The sequence below is a fragment of the Hemicordylus capensis genome, chromosome 5 (genome assembly GCF_027244095.1).
Source record: "Hemicordylus capensis ecotype Gifberg chromosome 5, rHemCap1.1.pri, whole genome shotgun sequence".
In the NCBI taxonomy this organism is placed as follows: Eukaryota; Metazoa; Chordata; class Lepidosauria; order Squamata; family Cordylidae; genus Hemicordylus; species Hemicordylus capensis.
The window spans coordinates 254,966,040-254,983,091 of NC_069661.1; the positions used below are offsets into that span (position 1 = coordinate 254,966,040).

The 17,052-nt window shown below is 43.6% G+C and overlaps 1 protein-coding gene across 8 annotated transcripts in view; it reads left to right on the forward strand.

Moving 5' to 3' along the window:
- IL15RA (interleukin 15 receptor subunit alpha) overlaps nucleotides 1-17,052 on the forward strand; it is a 73,706-nt gene that overhangs the window by 25,225 nt on the left and 31,429 nt on the right. For all 8 annotated transcript variants that reach the window (XM_053257978.1, XM_053257977.1, XM_053257980.1 and 5 more), the window contains 2 exons: nucleotides 10,138-10,326; nucleotides 16,615-16,665. In XM_053257978.1, the coding sequence (XP_053113953.1) occupies nucleotides 10,140-10,326; nucleotides 16,615-16,665 (238 nt within the window). In that variant the 5' untranslated portion in view covers nucleotides 10,138-10,139. The remainder of the gene's footprint in view (nucleotides 1-10,137; nucleotides 10,327-16,614; nucleotides 16,666-17,052) is intronic.

Genomic DNA, 17,052 nt, shown 5'->3' on the forward strand with positions numbered 1-17,052 from the left:
AAGACCCTTAAGATGCAGCTGTTTTCTCAGACTTGTAGTTAAAATTAGTTTTAAACTGTTTAATTGTTTAGTTTTAACTGTTTTTAATTGTTTTTTACATTTTGTTATATCTTAAATTATGTACACCTCCTAGGGATACACATTTCCAGTGGGGTGTGTGTGTGTGTGTGTTTGTGTATAAATTATTTATTTTGTTTGTTTGTTTGTTTAGTGCATTTATATACCACCCCATACAAAAAAGTACTTGGGTGGTTCACAATACAAAACCAATTAAAACATTAACATAATTAAAACAATCTAAAATGCAATAAAAACTCTAAAACTGAAGCTTTAAAACTATAAACTAAAAGCCTGACTAAAGAGGCATGTTTTTAGGTCCTTCTTAAAAACAGTCAGAGAAGGGGAGACTCTAATTTTGTTAGGGAGCACATTCCAGCGTCCCAGGGCAACCTTAGAAAAGGCCCGGTTTCCAAGTCTCCCTCAAATGAGCCAGTGGCAACTGCAACCGGACCTCCTCAGATCATCTTAATACAGGGTGGGGGTGGGTGATGAAGAGGAAGGCGCTCTCTTAAACACCTCAGACCCCAGCAGTTTAGGGCTTTGTAGGTAATAACCAGCACTTTGTATTTCACCCGGAAACTTATTGGCAGCCAGTGGCATTCTTTTAAAATGGGTGTGATATGATCTCTTCGGGCAACTGGTCTCAAGACCCATGAGGCACTTCTGTTGCTGAAGCCAAGCAAGTCTGCCCTGAGCACTGGCCTGGATGGAAAAACAGCAGAGAAGCTATACAGAAGGCCCTTGTTTTAAGAGGCAGTGTGGTGTAGTGGTTAAGAGGGTCAGACTTGCATTCACATCCCCGCTGAACCGTGAAACTCATTGATAGTTGTTCTCTCCCTCCCTCCCTCCCCCCCTCTCTCTCTCTCGCTCTCGCATTCTACCTCTCAAAGTTGTTGTGAGGACAAAATGCCATTGCCCTGAGCTGCTTGGAGGAAGAGTGGGATATAAATAGGGGTGGCCCTAGATATTCCCAGCCCTATGTTTCTCATGGATGGGGAAACACAGCTGGATCCTTCATGCCCTGCCAGATGTCTCTAGAAGCTCAAAAGCATGGCATGAAGGTGGGAGTCCCAGCAACTAGCATGCACAGGTATACAGCCTCTGTACATGGAGGTTCCATTTAGGTATCACAGCTAATAACTGTTGATAGACTTTGCTTCCTAGATCACAGGTTCTTAACCTTGGGTGCCCAGATGTGGTTGGACAACCGCTCCCATCATCCCCAGCCACAATGGCCAAATATGGCTGAGGGTGATGGAAGTTGTAGTCCAACAACACCTAGGAACCAGTGTTGCCTCTGACAGGGATTTCCAGATGATGTTCACTACAACTCCCAGCATCCCCAGGTGCAATGGCCTCTGGCTGGGGATTATGGGAGTTGTAGTCAGCAACATCTGGGAATCCCTGTTAGAGGGAACACTGCTAGGGACCCAAGGTTGAGAACTCCTGTCCTAGATGCTTTCAGCAAATTCTGTGACAGTGAATTCCATAAACTAATTATGCAGTGTGTGGATTTCCTTTTGTTTGTCTTGAACCTCCCACGGATCAACTTTGTGGGTTCTAGCATGAGAGAAGGGTGTGGGAAACGGGGGATCTATCCATGCCTTCTGCACCATCCGTTATTTTATGAAACTGAGCAATGACCTCATTTTGGTTGTCTTCTTTTCCTCCAACAATTGCTTTTATCATGCATTTAAAGATTTGGTTCCTTTCTATACTAATGGTGTGTCTAGAAGCCATTGGCAGTTGTGATGGGCTAGTTCATGCCAAGCAGAAATTATGGACTAAACTGTGAGGAAACTGAAATCTCTCTTTGCAGATGTTGGAAATGTCTCCCCAGGGGATGGGGATGTAATTTCTAAATAAGAAATGACGGTATAACGGCAATGAGATATGCATCCTCCAAAATCCACAGACTATTTTTCAAAGACCTCTTTAATGCATAAATAAAACCACAAAAAACAGATGTTAAAACCAGCAGAGGTTTCAGTGTGACACATCAGTTTCAGTGTTATACACTCGTGGCTGAAATGTCCTCGGAAATACAACTCAACATCATGACTCAGAAAAACCAGCAGCAATTAGCCAATCCTGTTACAGTGTCAACTCTAACAGGAGTTCTTAATCTCATGTGATGAGTAAATTTTATGTATCTATTTATTTATTTAAAATATTTATGCTCCATCCCTCCAGTATACTACGTCTCAGAGCAGCTCACAACTTTAATAAAATAGATACAGTGTAAAATAAGACTAATAACATTAAACAAATTAAGTTAAACAAGTTAGAAGACCAGGCTAAAATCACTATTTAAGATTACAATTTTTAAAAAAATAAGTTTCATATTAAAAGTTATTTAAAATGCTGAAAACTGAGAACTAAAAAAACCCCTAAAGAACCTACCAGAAATGAGCAGCAGATGAAACATTAAAAAGCTTCTTAAAAATATGTCTTTTCAGTTGTTTTTTAAAAACACTGAGGGAGGGAGCATGGCGAAACTCTTCAGGGAGGGATTTCCAATGCTGAGGGGCCACAACTGAAAAGGCCCTGTCTCTAGTCCCTGCCATCCGGATCTCTTTGAGTGGTGGGGCCATGAGCAGGGCCTGAGATGATGAGTGGAGGGCCCTGGCAGTACTGGTGACTGTTCTAGGAATTCTTCCATAAGGCATGCATATCAATCTCAATATTTCCAAGTTCTACCTTACCTTTTCCACAACTTTCATTCTTCTTTGAATTGGAGCACACGCAAAAGTGGCTTTTCTATTATGGTAGCGGAAATGCCTCAAGTGATATCCTGAGCCAGCGATCTTCATTGTTTTTCCAGCAGGGGCTACTTTGGCAAAAAACCTTCGACATGAGAGCCATTTCCCACTGTGCTGACCTCCGCACAGTGACTGCCCTTTTCTCAGTGCTGGGAGGGCCCTTAAGAGAGACGGAGCCCTCTCTTAAGAGCTCTGCAGAGAAAGCGCTGGGAAGGGCAACACTTCCCAACCCAACTCTCCATGCACGCTTTCCAAAATGGTGCAGGGCTCAAGAGGACTCCGTTAAAGGAGCCCCCCAATGCTGGATACAGCACAGCACTGCACGGTGGGAAGGGTTGCCTCCACATGGATGAGAACTGTGCCGAGTGTGCAGCTATGGAACACGCACAGGCCCAATAAACAGTTAGCCAGGGGGCCACCACTGGCCCACAGACCTTACAGTGAAGAACAGTACTATGCAAATAAAATTGAGGCGGGAAGCCAATGCATTCATAATTATAATTAAATTGAGGAGGGAAGCCAATTAATCATAATTAAATAATCATAATTAAATAATCATCATAATCGTAATTCATAATCATAATTAAACTGAGGAGGGAAGCCAATGCATTCATAATTGGCTTTTGGGTTGGGCCATTTGAAAATGTGCCCCAAATGACACCACCCCTGAAGCTTATCCAAGTGATGTCTCCACAGTGGATATCCTGAGTGCTGAAGTGCACAATTACAGAGCCTTTTGTAGACATGGTGGGATTGCATTAGAAAACATGGGGGGGGGGAATTAGGTGGGGGAGCATTTGAAAATTCACATTTAGAAGCGCTTTACTGGATCAGATCAAAGGTCCATTTAATCCATTATTTCCACAGTAGACAGCCAGTTGTTTCCATGAAGCCCACCAGCAGCAGGCTATGGTGGCAAGAGGGCTCCCCTGCCATTGCATGACCCCAGCCCATAATAGTCGCTGGCATTCTGCCTCTGAACGAGGGTAGTTCTATATAGCCATCCTAGCAGATAGCTGTTGATAGATGTATCCCTTCCCATGGATTTGTCTAATTATTATTATTATTATTATTTCTTGTTTGCACAGTCAAACATGTGTTATTGACTGGTTTATTTTATCCAGACATCAAGTCCTTCCCAAGGACCTGAGATGCCAGAATTTTGTTATCAATATTGTTGTTATAGGTATCGCCGCAAAATGTAGGCTGTTCTTTGTAATCTTTATTACAGTCGTTGACCAGCACATGTAGGCTGTTCCTAGTAAAGTTGTTTTTTGTCTTTGGCTGATGGTGATTTCTGTGGCCCCTATGGTGTTGAGGTGCTCTTCAAGATGTTTTGGAATTGCACCTAGGGTGCCAATTACCACTGGGATTATTTTGGTCTTCTTCTGCCACAGCCTTTCAATTTCAATTTGTAGATCTTTGTATTTTGTTATTTTTTCTGTTTCTTTTTCTTCTATTGTGCTGTCACCTGGTATTGCTATGTCGATTATTTTGACTTGTTTTTCTTTGTTCTCGACTTCAGTTCTATCTGGTATATTGTCTGTCAGATGTTTTTTATTTATTTATTTATTTATTTATTTGATTTGATTTGATTTGATTTGATTTGATTTCTATACCGCTCATCCAAAAATGGCTTAGGGCAGTTTACACAAAGAAACAATAAATAAATAAGATGGCTCCCTGTCCCCAAAGGGCTCACAATCTAAAAAGAAACATCAGATAGACACCAGCAACAGTCACTAGAAGGTTGATGCAACGTTGATGCAACCCTAATGCAGGGTTTCTCAAACATGGGGCCCCAGATATTATTGGACTACAACTCCCATCATCCCCAGCCACAATGGCCAAAGGTCGTCTCTATGCCAGAAACTAATTATCTCCTACTGAGTCAAATCATTGGTCCATCTAGCTCAGTGCTGTCTACACTGATCTTGTAGCTCTTGAAGCAGCTCTTCAGGGTTTAGGGAACATAGGAAACTGCCATATACTGAGTCAGACCATAGGTCTATCTAGCTCAGTATTGTCTTCACAGACTAGCAGCGGCTTCTCCAAGGCTGCAGGCAGGAATCTCTCTCAGCCCTATCTTGGAGAAGCCAGAGAGGGAACTTGAAACCTTCTGCTCTTCCCAGAGTGGCTCCATCCCCTTAAGGGGAATATCTTGCAGTGCTCACACATCAAGTCTCCCATTCATATGCAACCAGGGCAGACCCTGCTTAGCTATGGGGACAAGTCATGCTTGCTACCACAAGACCAGCTCTCCTCCCAAGCAGGAGTTTTAAGCAGGAGTTTCTACCAGTCCTACCTGGAGATGCTGCCAGGGAATAAACCTGGGACGTGCTGCTTGCAAGCAGATGCTCTACCACTGAGCGACGGCCCCATCCCCTAAGGCGAACATATTCCCTAAAGGAAATATAGCATTCACATGTAGTCACTCATCCAAAGGCAAACCAGAGCAGACCCTGCCTAGCAAAGGGGACAATTCACGCTTGCTACTGAAGCCACATGGCTCTGTGGTCGCCAGGAGTCGACACGGATTCGACGGCACCACTTTACCTTTTTACCACAAGACCAGTTCTCCTCCCCAACATTGGGGTCAGCGTGCTAGTTTTGAGAGAGGGAGAAAAAGTCAAACTGGTCCCAAATCTTGGTTCCCTGCTCCCCAAACTAAAAAGCCTGAAATGTGTTAGACTTTCTTCATAGGAAGGATGTTCCAGTCCCCAGTGAGAGCTCCCTCTCTGGGCAATGGTGGACAGTGATTTGCATCCACATATGCAACTTTGAATATTTCTGGTTCTTTCCTGGATTATCGGGCCGCATACAGAGGGATGGGTGTAACCACTGAATGTTCTTTTTGGCCCACATGTGCAGGACTTGAGGCAGAGAGACGCAGCATGGCTGTTCTTTGGCAGTTCATTTGCTTGTCAAGCTTGTTCATATCATTTTTGCATGATGCATTTCCTAAGAGAGCTGGAGGGTGGTTGCTGTGCTTATCACTTCTGGGTGCTCGTCCCTCAGCATCTCCATGTGGCCCTCGTGCATTTCCTGTTTTCATTTCCTGTTTTCTTCCATCAGCATTAACATGCAGTTCTTCAGGTCAGACTAAGGCATGGTTTCCCTCTGCAGCAGGACAGAGTAGGGATGTGCAGGAAATGTGTCTGTTTCGAGCTCGAAACGAAAAACCAATTGCTAAAACATTTCATTGAAACAACTGGTCCAACCAGTTGTTTCGACGGAACAAACCCAAAATATTTCGAGTGTTTCAGCCATAGGAAACCATGGGGAAACTTGAAGCATCCCATTGTTCCCCATGGGTGGCTCCTAGGGACACCAAAGTGGGTTTGGGTGGTAGGGTGTGTTGGGTGCTACCACCCAACCCACAAAAGAAATGGGCACATGGAGGAAGGCCGAAAACTGGCTGCCCAGCAGAGAGGTCCATGCAGTGACTTGGGAGGGTGGGGAGCTGGAAGGAGCTCAGCCGCCCCCTGAATCCCACTGCAGTGGCATTTTCAAAGGTAAAATGAGGAACTCTCCCCTCCTCGCCCCACACCTACCCTCCCTCCCTGTAGCCACCACTGCACCCCATCCTGCTGCTGACAGTGGCGTTCTTTAGGGGGCAAAAGGGGAAACTTGCAGCCGCTGCCATACAGCGGCAATTTTTTTTAAGGTAAAAGGGTAGCAAAAGCCTTTTTGCCTATGGGCGGCAAAAGGCAAAAAGCCAGCATAGTGTAGTGGTTGGAGTATTGGATTAGGACCGGGAAGACCTGAGTTCGAATCCCCTTTCAACCATGAAACTCACTGGGTGACTCTGGGCCAGTCACACATCTCTCAGCCTAACCTACCTCACAGGGTTGTTGTGAGGATAAAAGTAACCATGTACACCGCTCTGAGGTCCTCGGAGGAAAAGCCGGATATATGTGTAAAAATAAAGGCTTAACCCACCCCCTGTTTGTCAGCCTGAGATCCAGCAAAACCACATAGTTATAGCAGCAATTGCAGAGCATATTATACTCTGTGCTGAGAAAAGAAAACCAGAAAATCAAACCTTCCTTGATTGTTCCTCCTCTGCTCTTGATGAATCCTCTTCTTCAAGAGAGGCAGGCACACCAAGGGCTCGGGGGTCTCTCTCTCTCTCCCCCCCCCAAGGGCTCTCTCTCTTGCTGCCAAAATGACACTCGAAACATCAAAATGTTTTGCTCGAAATGGGGTTGTTCTTCTCTGAGCTCAAAACAGGCCCTTTATTTAAAGGGTGCTCTGTTTCGAGTTGAAACATCTCACCGTCGAAACGTTCTGAACATCCTTATGATGTGAATGGGGCTTGTTCCTGGGTCCACTTAACCAATCAGTCAGACACAAGGATTGGGAATTATTAATTGAGGTTTATTGCTACTGCAGTCAGCAATAGGTAATCAATAGGCTCATGCTCTCAAACCGATTACAGTTTGGTTACAGGTGCATCTTACATTTATACAGACAAGCTGAATGATGCTGACACCCTAGACACAGTATACGTGGCAATAAAATGGTGGTCTAAGTATCTAGTACGCATGCAAATGATTCATTGTTCATCTGGTGATTACTCCTTATTTGGTTAAATCCTGTTTTCTTACAGTGGGAAGCTGTCCTTCCCCCCCCCTTACCTTCACATAGCTTGTCAGTTTGCTCATAAGTGCAAGATCTTGTGGGTTTTTTCAAAAACAAACCAACCACTCACAGGTAGCAGTGTTTTCTGTATAGGATTCTTGCAGCTGTTAACAATGGGCTGGTTCATAGGATATCATACCGGCCCGCACGATTGGAAAGGCAATGTGCCAGGAGAGTGCCTGTGAGGATATCTTCCCCAGATGTCCCAGTGTCCTCCTGGCAGCACGTCTCTTCTTCGTGTGGGGGGTGGGCTGTTCATCCAAATGGCTGCTTTGCAATAAAGGGTCCTGCCATGAGGGCATCAGGACATCTGCAGAAGATGTCTCAATAGGCCTGCTCTTGGCACATCCTCTTTCTAATCTGTATCTAGTAAGATACAGTATTGTCTGCATTGGCCCTTTCTCACATCATTTTTTAGGATGTGTCAACAAAAAAAGAAAAGAAAAAGGTAATCAGTAGAATAGCATATCCTAAAATGTTCTCTAATAGTATTCTAATTTTCCCGCACTATGTTTATTTACCCAACCCCACTATCTTTTAGACAGGAAGAGTGGAGTCCAATATTTAGGGGGAAGTCAGCTTACAAAAAATGTGGAGTGAACAATAAATGCAATATGATATAATTCAGAACTGCACCGCTTCAGCCCTCCTGCAACTGTTGGCCTACGTTTCTCATAGTCCGCTGTGACTGTTGGCCACTATGAGCTCTAGTCTAAAATTAGCTGGTCAGCCCAAACAGTATAAATACAGTTTATCCCTTGTATAAAGCAACACATTTCCAGTAAAACAGAGTCATGTATCCAGCAATTGAAACACAAGAGGTCAGTTGGCATGGAACCCTCTTTGCATACGGGCTGGCTTTATGCATTTATTATCAATCTTCACATAGACAGTATAACTCCTGGTGCAGGTAAGAAGCCGTGACAGATCCTGTATGATGTTCTGGAACCATTTATTTACTCTGGACATAAAGTACCATTTAACTAGAACTGTTGCTTGCTTATTTAAGGATGTTAGATACCTTGCTCGTGATTTTTCTGACCTTTGGTGAAATTTCAGTGGGCTAACAAAGTACTAACAATGTGCTGGGCTGAGTAGTACTCAAGGTTGCTGGCTCAAGTGATGAAGCCCTTGCTTGACTTGCTATCTGTTTCCCATCACACAGCCTCCATTCCTTGTTCAGCATGTGTGGCATTCTTTCAAAAAGGAATGTGCTTGTCTTTTCATTTCCTTCTTGCACTACAGCGGAAATTACTGCAATAGTTTCTTTTATGGTGGGGGACAAGTACATGTCTAAAAGTGTTTTGTTTTTATATTTTACTTGTTAGCTGATTGATTAATTGATTGATTGATTAAGTGCCATCTAGTTGGTGTCATCTCTTAGCGACCACCTAGATAGATTCTCTCCAGGATGATCTGTCTTCCACTTGGCCTTTAAGATCTCTCAGTGGTGCATTCATTGCTGTTGTCATCGAGTCCATCCACCATGCTTCTGGTCGTCCTCTTCTTCTCTTTCCTTCAACTTTCCCCCCAGCATTATGGACTTCTCAAGGGAGCTGGATCTTCGCATAATGTGTCTGAAGTATGATAGTTTGAGCCTGGTCATTTGTGCCTCTAGTGAAGATTCTGGATTAATTTGCTCTATGATCCATTGGTTTGTTTGTTTCCCTGGCTGTCCATGGTATCCTCAAAAGCCTTCTCCAGCACCCAAGTTCAAAAGCATTAATGCTTTTTCTTTCTTGCTACTGCATATATTTATTATTAATTTATTATCTAGAGTTATATATACCACCCTTTGTCCTGAGATCTCAGGGAAGCGAACAACAAATTAAAAACAACCATAAAAGTTTCTTTGAAAGCATACTCAAAATCAAGCACACACAGCTAGAACAAACTAGAAGTGAATCAGAGGGCTGTACCTTGGCCAGAGGCCAGAATACAAAGGGCAGACTTCAATCTTCTCCAAAAGACTGGGAGTGATGGGCCATGCAGATGTCATTTGAGAGTGTTCCACAGCCTGGTGTCAAACACTGAGGCAACTAGGGGGAGGAGTAAGTGAGCAAAGTAGAGTGTCTGCCAATCCCACATGGAGCAGACAACTTTGCTGAGTTGGCTTGTCTCACAGGCAGACAGGACAGCATGGGTCCATAACTGTGCTACTAGCAGCTTGGTTGCGAAAGCAGTGTCCCTGTGGAAGCAGGTGATGTTCAGCTACAACAGTAGTTCCCACCCTGGGGGGCTCCAGTTGTTTCTGAACTACAATTCCTGTCAGCCCAGGTATTGTAGCTGGGGATTATGGGAGTTGTATTTCAGAAACATCTAGAGCCCCCTGGGGTGGGGAACCACTGAGCTACTGGTTAGGTAGCCTTGCAGGTCAGGATCGCCACAGCAACTATCTGACTTGGACACGATATTGTCTGAATCAACAATGCATTATTTCAATAAGTGAGATCTCAAGCTAAAACTCTGAATATGTAAAATTGCCGAAAAAGAAAAAAGCATCATCCTTTTGCCAGAAAAACCAGTGGACAATAGCTGAAGATCTCAACTCTGAACAGTGGACAGCAGTTGAAGATTTCAACTTTGGTGTGGTATTCTGTCGCAAAAGACGTCAAAGACAGGAAGTATCTGAGGTCAGTGTGAGCTAAATGGTCCCTTTATTTCACATTAGGTATGTGCGGCAGACCAGAGGAGATTAAAAATGCACAGATGGAAGCCAACGGGCCGTGGTACAATGGCACCAGAATCCGATACTCATGTGCAAAAGGCTACAAGAGGAAAGCTGGCACATCCAACCTTATCGTGTGCAGGCAAAATAAAAGCATGTTTGAGTGGTCCCTGCCAAATCTAACCTGTATTAGTAAGTATCTGCTGCCCAATTCATTATGGCGTAGCTCTATATCAAAATGTTAAAGAGCAAAGTTAGGGCTCCTTCACACAATCGTTTCTGGTGTGCATGGTCCTGTGGAGTGTGTCATGTGATCTCAAACTTTTTTTTGTTGAATCTGAATTCACACTGCAAAACCCCAACATTTTCTCCAAGATCATTAATCTCATATTTGAACTCAGTTTGTCAGTCTCAGGTTAAATGCCAGGTATTTGTGTCATGAATCTGGATTGATGAAAAAGTCCGAGTTTACACAACACACTCCACACTGGAGCATGTGCCCTGACATTTCCTGGACACCGAAATGATCATGTGAACCAGCCTTGAATGTTCGTAAGAAGAGCCCTGATGGGTAACGCCCATCAGGACTATATCTTCTTTATCTAGTCAAGAATAAATTCTGGAGACTAATTAATCTCATTTATGATCAGATTACTTGTTTAGTGGTTTGGGGGGATGCTGTGAACATAATTTATCTTAGTTCAGCAAAGCATTTGACAAGGTTTCGTATGATATTTATCATTAGCAAACTGGCTAAATGTGGGCTAGATGATAAATCCATCAAGTGGATCTATACTCTGATTGCTCACCAAAGGCTCTTCCTCAGACTGGAGGAGGGTTTTGAGTGAGGTGCTGCAGGTTCTCTTCTGGGTCTAGGACACTTCCAACATTGTTATCAGTGACAAAGGGTCAGTTAGGACGATACTTTGCCTACTGTCCTGATCACATAGGATAATGTGTGCGTGCACATTCTACCCCCACCATGCTCGGTGCCTTTTCCTAATTCCCTACTGATATTTGGGCTGTGTGTAGAGGAGTGGTTCAGGTGAACTGCCCTTGCTATGAGCTAGGGAAAGGCACCCTGGCATATGAGGAAGGGAAGAAGGACATGTGCGCTTATGACACACACACACACCCTTATTCCACATGGTGGTGCCGACAGACAAAGTATTGTCCGAACCAGCCCTAAAATGAAGGGATGGAGGGAATCCTCATGAGATTTTTACATTACACAAAACTGAGAGGGACAGCTAACCCCTCAGAAGACAGGAATAAAATTCAAAATCATCTTGATAGAATGGAAAGCCGGACTAAAACTAACAAATTAAAATTAAAATACCAATGCCAGACAAAAAAGATCCATAGGTGGGGAAAGATGGGGAATACCTGGCATGGTGGTAGCACATGTGAAAAGGATCTTGAGATTGCAGTTGAACAAAAGCTGAACATGAGGCAGCAGTATGATGCAGCTGCAAAAAAAGGCTAATGCAATTGTAGGCTGCATGGATAGAATCATAGTTTCTGAGAAGTGATAGTTCCCCCTTATTCCATGCTAGTCCAATAACATCTGAAATACTGTGTCCAATTCTGGGCACCGCACTTTAAGGAGGATGTAGATAAAATGGAATGGGTTCACAGGGTGGCAGCAAAGATGATCAGGGGTCTAGAACACAAGCCCTAAGAGGAAAGGTTGAAGGAGCTGTTATATGTGTTTAGTTACTAGCAGATGATAGGACTCTCCTCCTCCTCTGCCATAGATTTAAACAATCCCCTTTTAAAGTCATTTCACCTGTGACCACCACCAGAGGTTGTGGCAGCAAAAACAAATTGTGCAAAGGTGGACTCTCAGAGGCATGTTAATAAAAAGGTGCCTCTTTGCCCAGTTAGCAGGGGTTACTCTACAAACTGTAGGGTGTTCCTGTTAGCTTGCTACAACATATCTTTTATCTCTACACAAGTACAATCCTCCACAGACCACACACATTTTATTAGTTCTTCACAAGAACTTATTTCTTCACAATTTCTTCTTTACTGATGTAGTATATATGTCCTGTACTACAACTGATACTTAGATTTCCATTTAACAGATGCTGATTCATACGTTATGCCAAACAAGGCAACTTCAGGCCCTTTTTTATTAACCCAGTTTGTACAGAAAGCTGTCTTTGCTTTGAGTCCTAAGAGAGATGCTTCCCCCGAGTCTCTCTCTCCCCTGACCCCAAACCCTATCTGTTTTCCTGCAGTTCCAACTGTCCGCTTACTCTCTCTAACAGAATGATTGACAGTTCTCTAGATTCCAAACTCTCTAGCACAGCCAAAACAAATGTTAACTCCACACTTATCTATATATTTAATTCTCAGAGGCATATCCATTACTAATCTCGTGCGTGGCAGCTCTTGCGAGAGTTTGCAAGCAGAAGCAACTGATTGGGCAGTGGGGATTCCATATGCAGATAGGGAGGAGGAGCCTGTGAGAGCAGATGCACCATGGTGATTGGAGAGTGGGGGTTCCATATGCAGATGGGGAGGAGGAGCCTGTGGCACCGTGGTGAATGGGCGGTGATGATTCCATATGCAGATAAGGAGGAGGAGCCTGTGATGGTTAAGGTCAGTTGGAATGCAACTGTTACTGGTTGGAAGATGTTCTTGATTGCAGAGGAGAAGAATAATAAAAAGATAGTGGGCAGGGATCTGCGAAGAGAGGGGTCGTGAGGGAGGAAAGAGCCCCTTCAGGAGGAGGAGGCTGCCGTTGTGTGAATTAGATGAGGAAACAAGATGAACAAGATCTGTTAACTCAGGGAGGGGGAGAGGGGGGGAACATGGAGGGAGGGGGGAAGAGAGACAGAAGGAAGGGCGAGGGACGGGCCCGAGCCTGTCAGCAGCCTGAGGGGAACGAGCAGGGCGGCCATGGTGGTGGCAGCAGCAAGGAAGGGCTCCTGTGGGGAGGAGCAGGAGCGGGGCTCAGGTGGGGAAGTCTCTGGGGATAGGGGGCTGCATCTTGGCCAGTAGGCTCCAGCAACGCTGCAGCTGCAACCAAGAGAGGTGAGGGAGAGGGAAGCTGGCCTTCCAAGGCTTGTAAAGTGTTGTTTTTTAAAAGTATTTTAACTGGTTTTAAATGGTTTCAATGGTTTTTTGAATTGTTTTCATATTGTTTTTAGCACTGTGTTTTGAATTGTGTGTTTTTATGCCTTTTAAAAAGTTGTTGTACACCGCCCAGAGCCTCTGGATGGGTCGGTTTATAAATGTTAATAATAATAATAATAATAGTAATAGTAATAGTAATAATAATAATGGACTTCCAACTACAAACAGACAAACATCTGCCACACAATACACCAGATATAACTGTAGTCGAGAAGAAAGAAAAACAAGTCAAAATAATCTACATAGCAATACCAGGGGATAGCAGAATAGAAGAAAAAGAAATAGAAAAAAATCACCAAATACAAAAATCTACAAATTGAAATGGAAAGGCTGTGGCAGAAGAAGACCAAAATAACCCCAATGGTAATTGGCGCCCTGGGTGCAGTCCCAAAAGACCTTGAAGAGCACCTCAACACCAGAGGGGCCACAGAAATCACCATCAGCCAATTACAAAAAGCAACTTTACTGGGAACAGCCTATATTCTGCGGCGATATCTATAACAATTGACAATAAAGTTCTGGCATCCCAGGTCCTTGGGAAGGACTCGATGTCTGGATAAAACAAACCACTCAATAACACCTGTCTGACTGTGTAAACAAGAAGTAATAATGGGATGGAGGAGGGACCAAGAGGGGTGAGGGGGATGGAAGCAATGGGATGGAGGAGGAGGAGGAGCAGGTGTGCAGCTCAGGTGAGGGTGGGTAGGTAGGGGGGGCTGTGGGAGGGGCTGAGGGGAGCAATCCAGTACTAGCGCACAGATGCTCTGTGCAGGTTAAGCTAGTTATTTATTCATTTATCTATTTATTTATTCAATTTCTATAGTGCCCTTCCAAAAATGGCTCAGGGCGGTTTACATTAAAATAAAACAATTAAAATCAATTAACAGTTAAAAACAGAGACTATAATACACCATAAAACAATTAACAGTTAAAACATGTCAAAACATCACACCTGGGCCTCCCCCACCCCGGCTATGGGCCTGGAGTTAAGACTTGTGAATTCTGCTCACAGTCCAGAAGCGCTCTGCAAGATCAGAAACTGACCGTCACATTTCTGATCTTGCGGAGTACCTTTGGAGCATGAACAGCACTTTATGCGCATGCTTCATTAAGTCAGGATGTCAGCAAGTATTCCAAATGTGGCTGCTCCATACATTAATCTAAAGGCATGATTCTCCTGACAGGTGTTTTTTTCCTGCCCTTGCTCAGTAATCTTTTTTTACAGGCTGAAATCTGCCTCTCTGCCCAGTTTTTAAATTGCACTTTCCTCTTGTTGTCCTAGAGCTGCAGGGAATGGCCTGAAGGCATTTGACACTGTAACCTTACTGAAGCTAAGCAGAGTTAGGTGTGGTCAGTGCCTGGATGGGAGATCATGTTAAAACTCCATAGGGCTGTTCTCACAAGCGAAAACAGTTGTCCCAGTTGTCAGCTGTGTGTTTGCAAAGATCAAGGTAAGAGGAGGGGAGAGTGATGGTGTGGAAGACAGGAGCTGGGGAGGACAGGTGTGGCCAACCCAGATTCTGTCCCCAGCATCTTATCAAGCGTGAGCGAAAAGACGCCCTACCCAGCTCTCGGCTCCCACACAGTTAATGTCTCCTCCTCCTGATCTTTGCAAACACATGGCTACCGATCAGGACCACGCACAGCTCTCATACCCTGGCTGGACGCTCCTGCCACCCTGTTTCGGGTCATGAGTATGCATCACAACCTTGTGTATGCCATCTTGAGTTCTGTTAGTAAATATTCCTAAAATATTTTTATTTTAGGAATGAATAAATAGAGGTGGTTTGCAAAATATCCCCCCAGCACTCCATACTGTCTCCAGTGCTCTAACATCTACATGAAACTGCTGGGATAGATCCTCAGGAGATTTGGTGTAGGGTGTTATCCGTATGCTGATGACACCCAAATCTCTTTCTCCATGTCAACATCATCTGCTTTTGTATGTAGTCCGGAAACTGGTTTTTCTGCAGTTGATACAGAATGAAACACCCAGGTTCGTCTCTGGGTCATCTCGGAGAGACCATATTACTCCTATAATAAAAGAACTACACAGTTCTGAGCAAAAATATTTCTGGGAAAAATACAAGGAGCTTTCTCAGTCAGCAAGCTTTACTGCGGCTTTTCTTTGAGACTTTACTGCGAGTTCAAAATTATCCCAAAAAAACGACGCACAAAGTGGATTTTTCTTACTCTAGATATAAATTGGGTTACACTTGTGTGATAAAAACCCAAATTGTGTGTAAAGTTCTCCCTGATAGCTCACAGAACTTCGGGGTAAATTTGGCCGATATGTGAATGCACACCTCCATTCCGAAGGAGAATACAAACTAAAAGACAGGCATGAAAAACTTAAGGTGCTATCTATAACCTATAAATCCCTAACAGCTTAGGCCCAGGGTATTTAAGAGAACATCTTCACTGTTTATTTTATTTACTGTTGAATTTATATACCGCCTTTCGTTAAAAACAATCTCAAGGCGGTTTACAAAAGTTAAAAAAAACATACAATAAAATGACAACAAGAATATTAAGCTAAAAATATAAAAACAAACCAAATTTAAAACCTATAAAATATAAGCATAAAAACTATAGACAGGTAAAAACACATAGAAGCAGCAATAAAAACAATCAATTAAAAGCCTAGATAAAAAGCCATGATTTAACAAGCTTTTCTCTTACTTTTATTTATTTATTTAATTTTATATCCCGCTCTTCCTCCAAAGAGCCCAGAGCAGTGTACTTCATACTTAGGTTTCTCCTCACAACAGCCCTGTGAAGTAGGTTAGGCTGAGAGAGAAGTGACTGGCCCAGAGTCACCCAGCTAGTATCATGGCTGAATGGGGATTTGAACTCAGGTCTCCCCGGTCCTAGTCCAGCACTACACCACGCTGGCTCTCTATGAGCCCCATTGCCCATTGAGGTCATCCAGAGAGGTTCATCTGCAGTTGCCACCAGTTCATCTGGTGGCTACACAGGGACGGGCCTTCTCTGGTGCCACCCCAAGACTCTGGAACACACTCACTGCTGAGATAAGAGCCTTCCCATCTCTGACAACTTTTTAAAAGTCTCGAAAGATACATTTATTCACCCAAGCTTTTTAAGTAGACTTGTGGTTTTAAATTGTTTAAAGGTTTTAATTTGCTTCATGTTGCTGTAAACTGCCCAGAGATGGATGTTTGGGGTGGTGTATGCAAATAAACAAATAAATTCAACATATTGTTTTTTTCTATGAAAAACAGAGCTCAATAGGGAGATCATGCAGACCTTGGAGCCCAGGTGTAACTTGTTCCCAGTGACCAACCAGTTCCTTTCTCTCTTTTTCCCCACAACAAGGAGATCCATCAACGACTGACCCACCGAACACAACAGAAGACTTCAGAAAAGGTAGAAGGCTGCTTTGCTTTGCTTACCAGAACTGGGTGACAAATTTATTTTGAAATAATTCAAATGCAAAAATATTGAGCATTTATATAGCACTTTTGGAGGGTACAAAGCCCTTCACGTTTACAACAGGCCTGTAAGGTAATCAAGTATTATGATCAAGTATTATGTGGTGAGGAGAGCTGGTCTTGTGGTAGCAAGCATGACATCTCCCCATAGCTAAGCAGGGTCTGCCCTGGTTGCATCTGGATGGGAGACTTGATGTGTGAGCCCTTCAAGATATTCCCCTCAGAGGATGAAGCCACTCTGGGAAGAGTAGAAGGTTTCAAGTTCCCTCCCTGGCTTCTCCAAGATAGGACAAGATTTTTTTATTGAACCAACAAACTACCA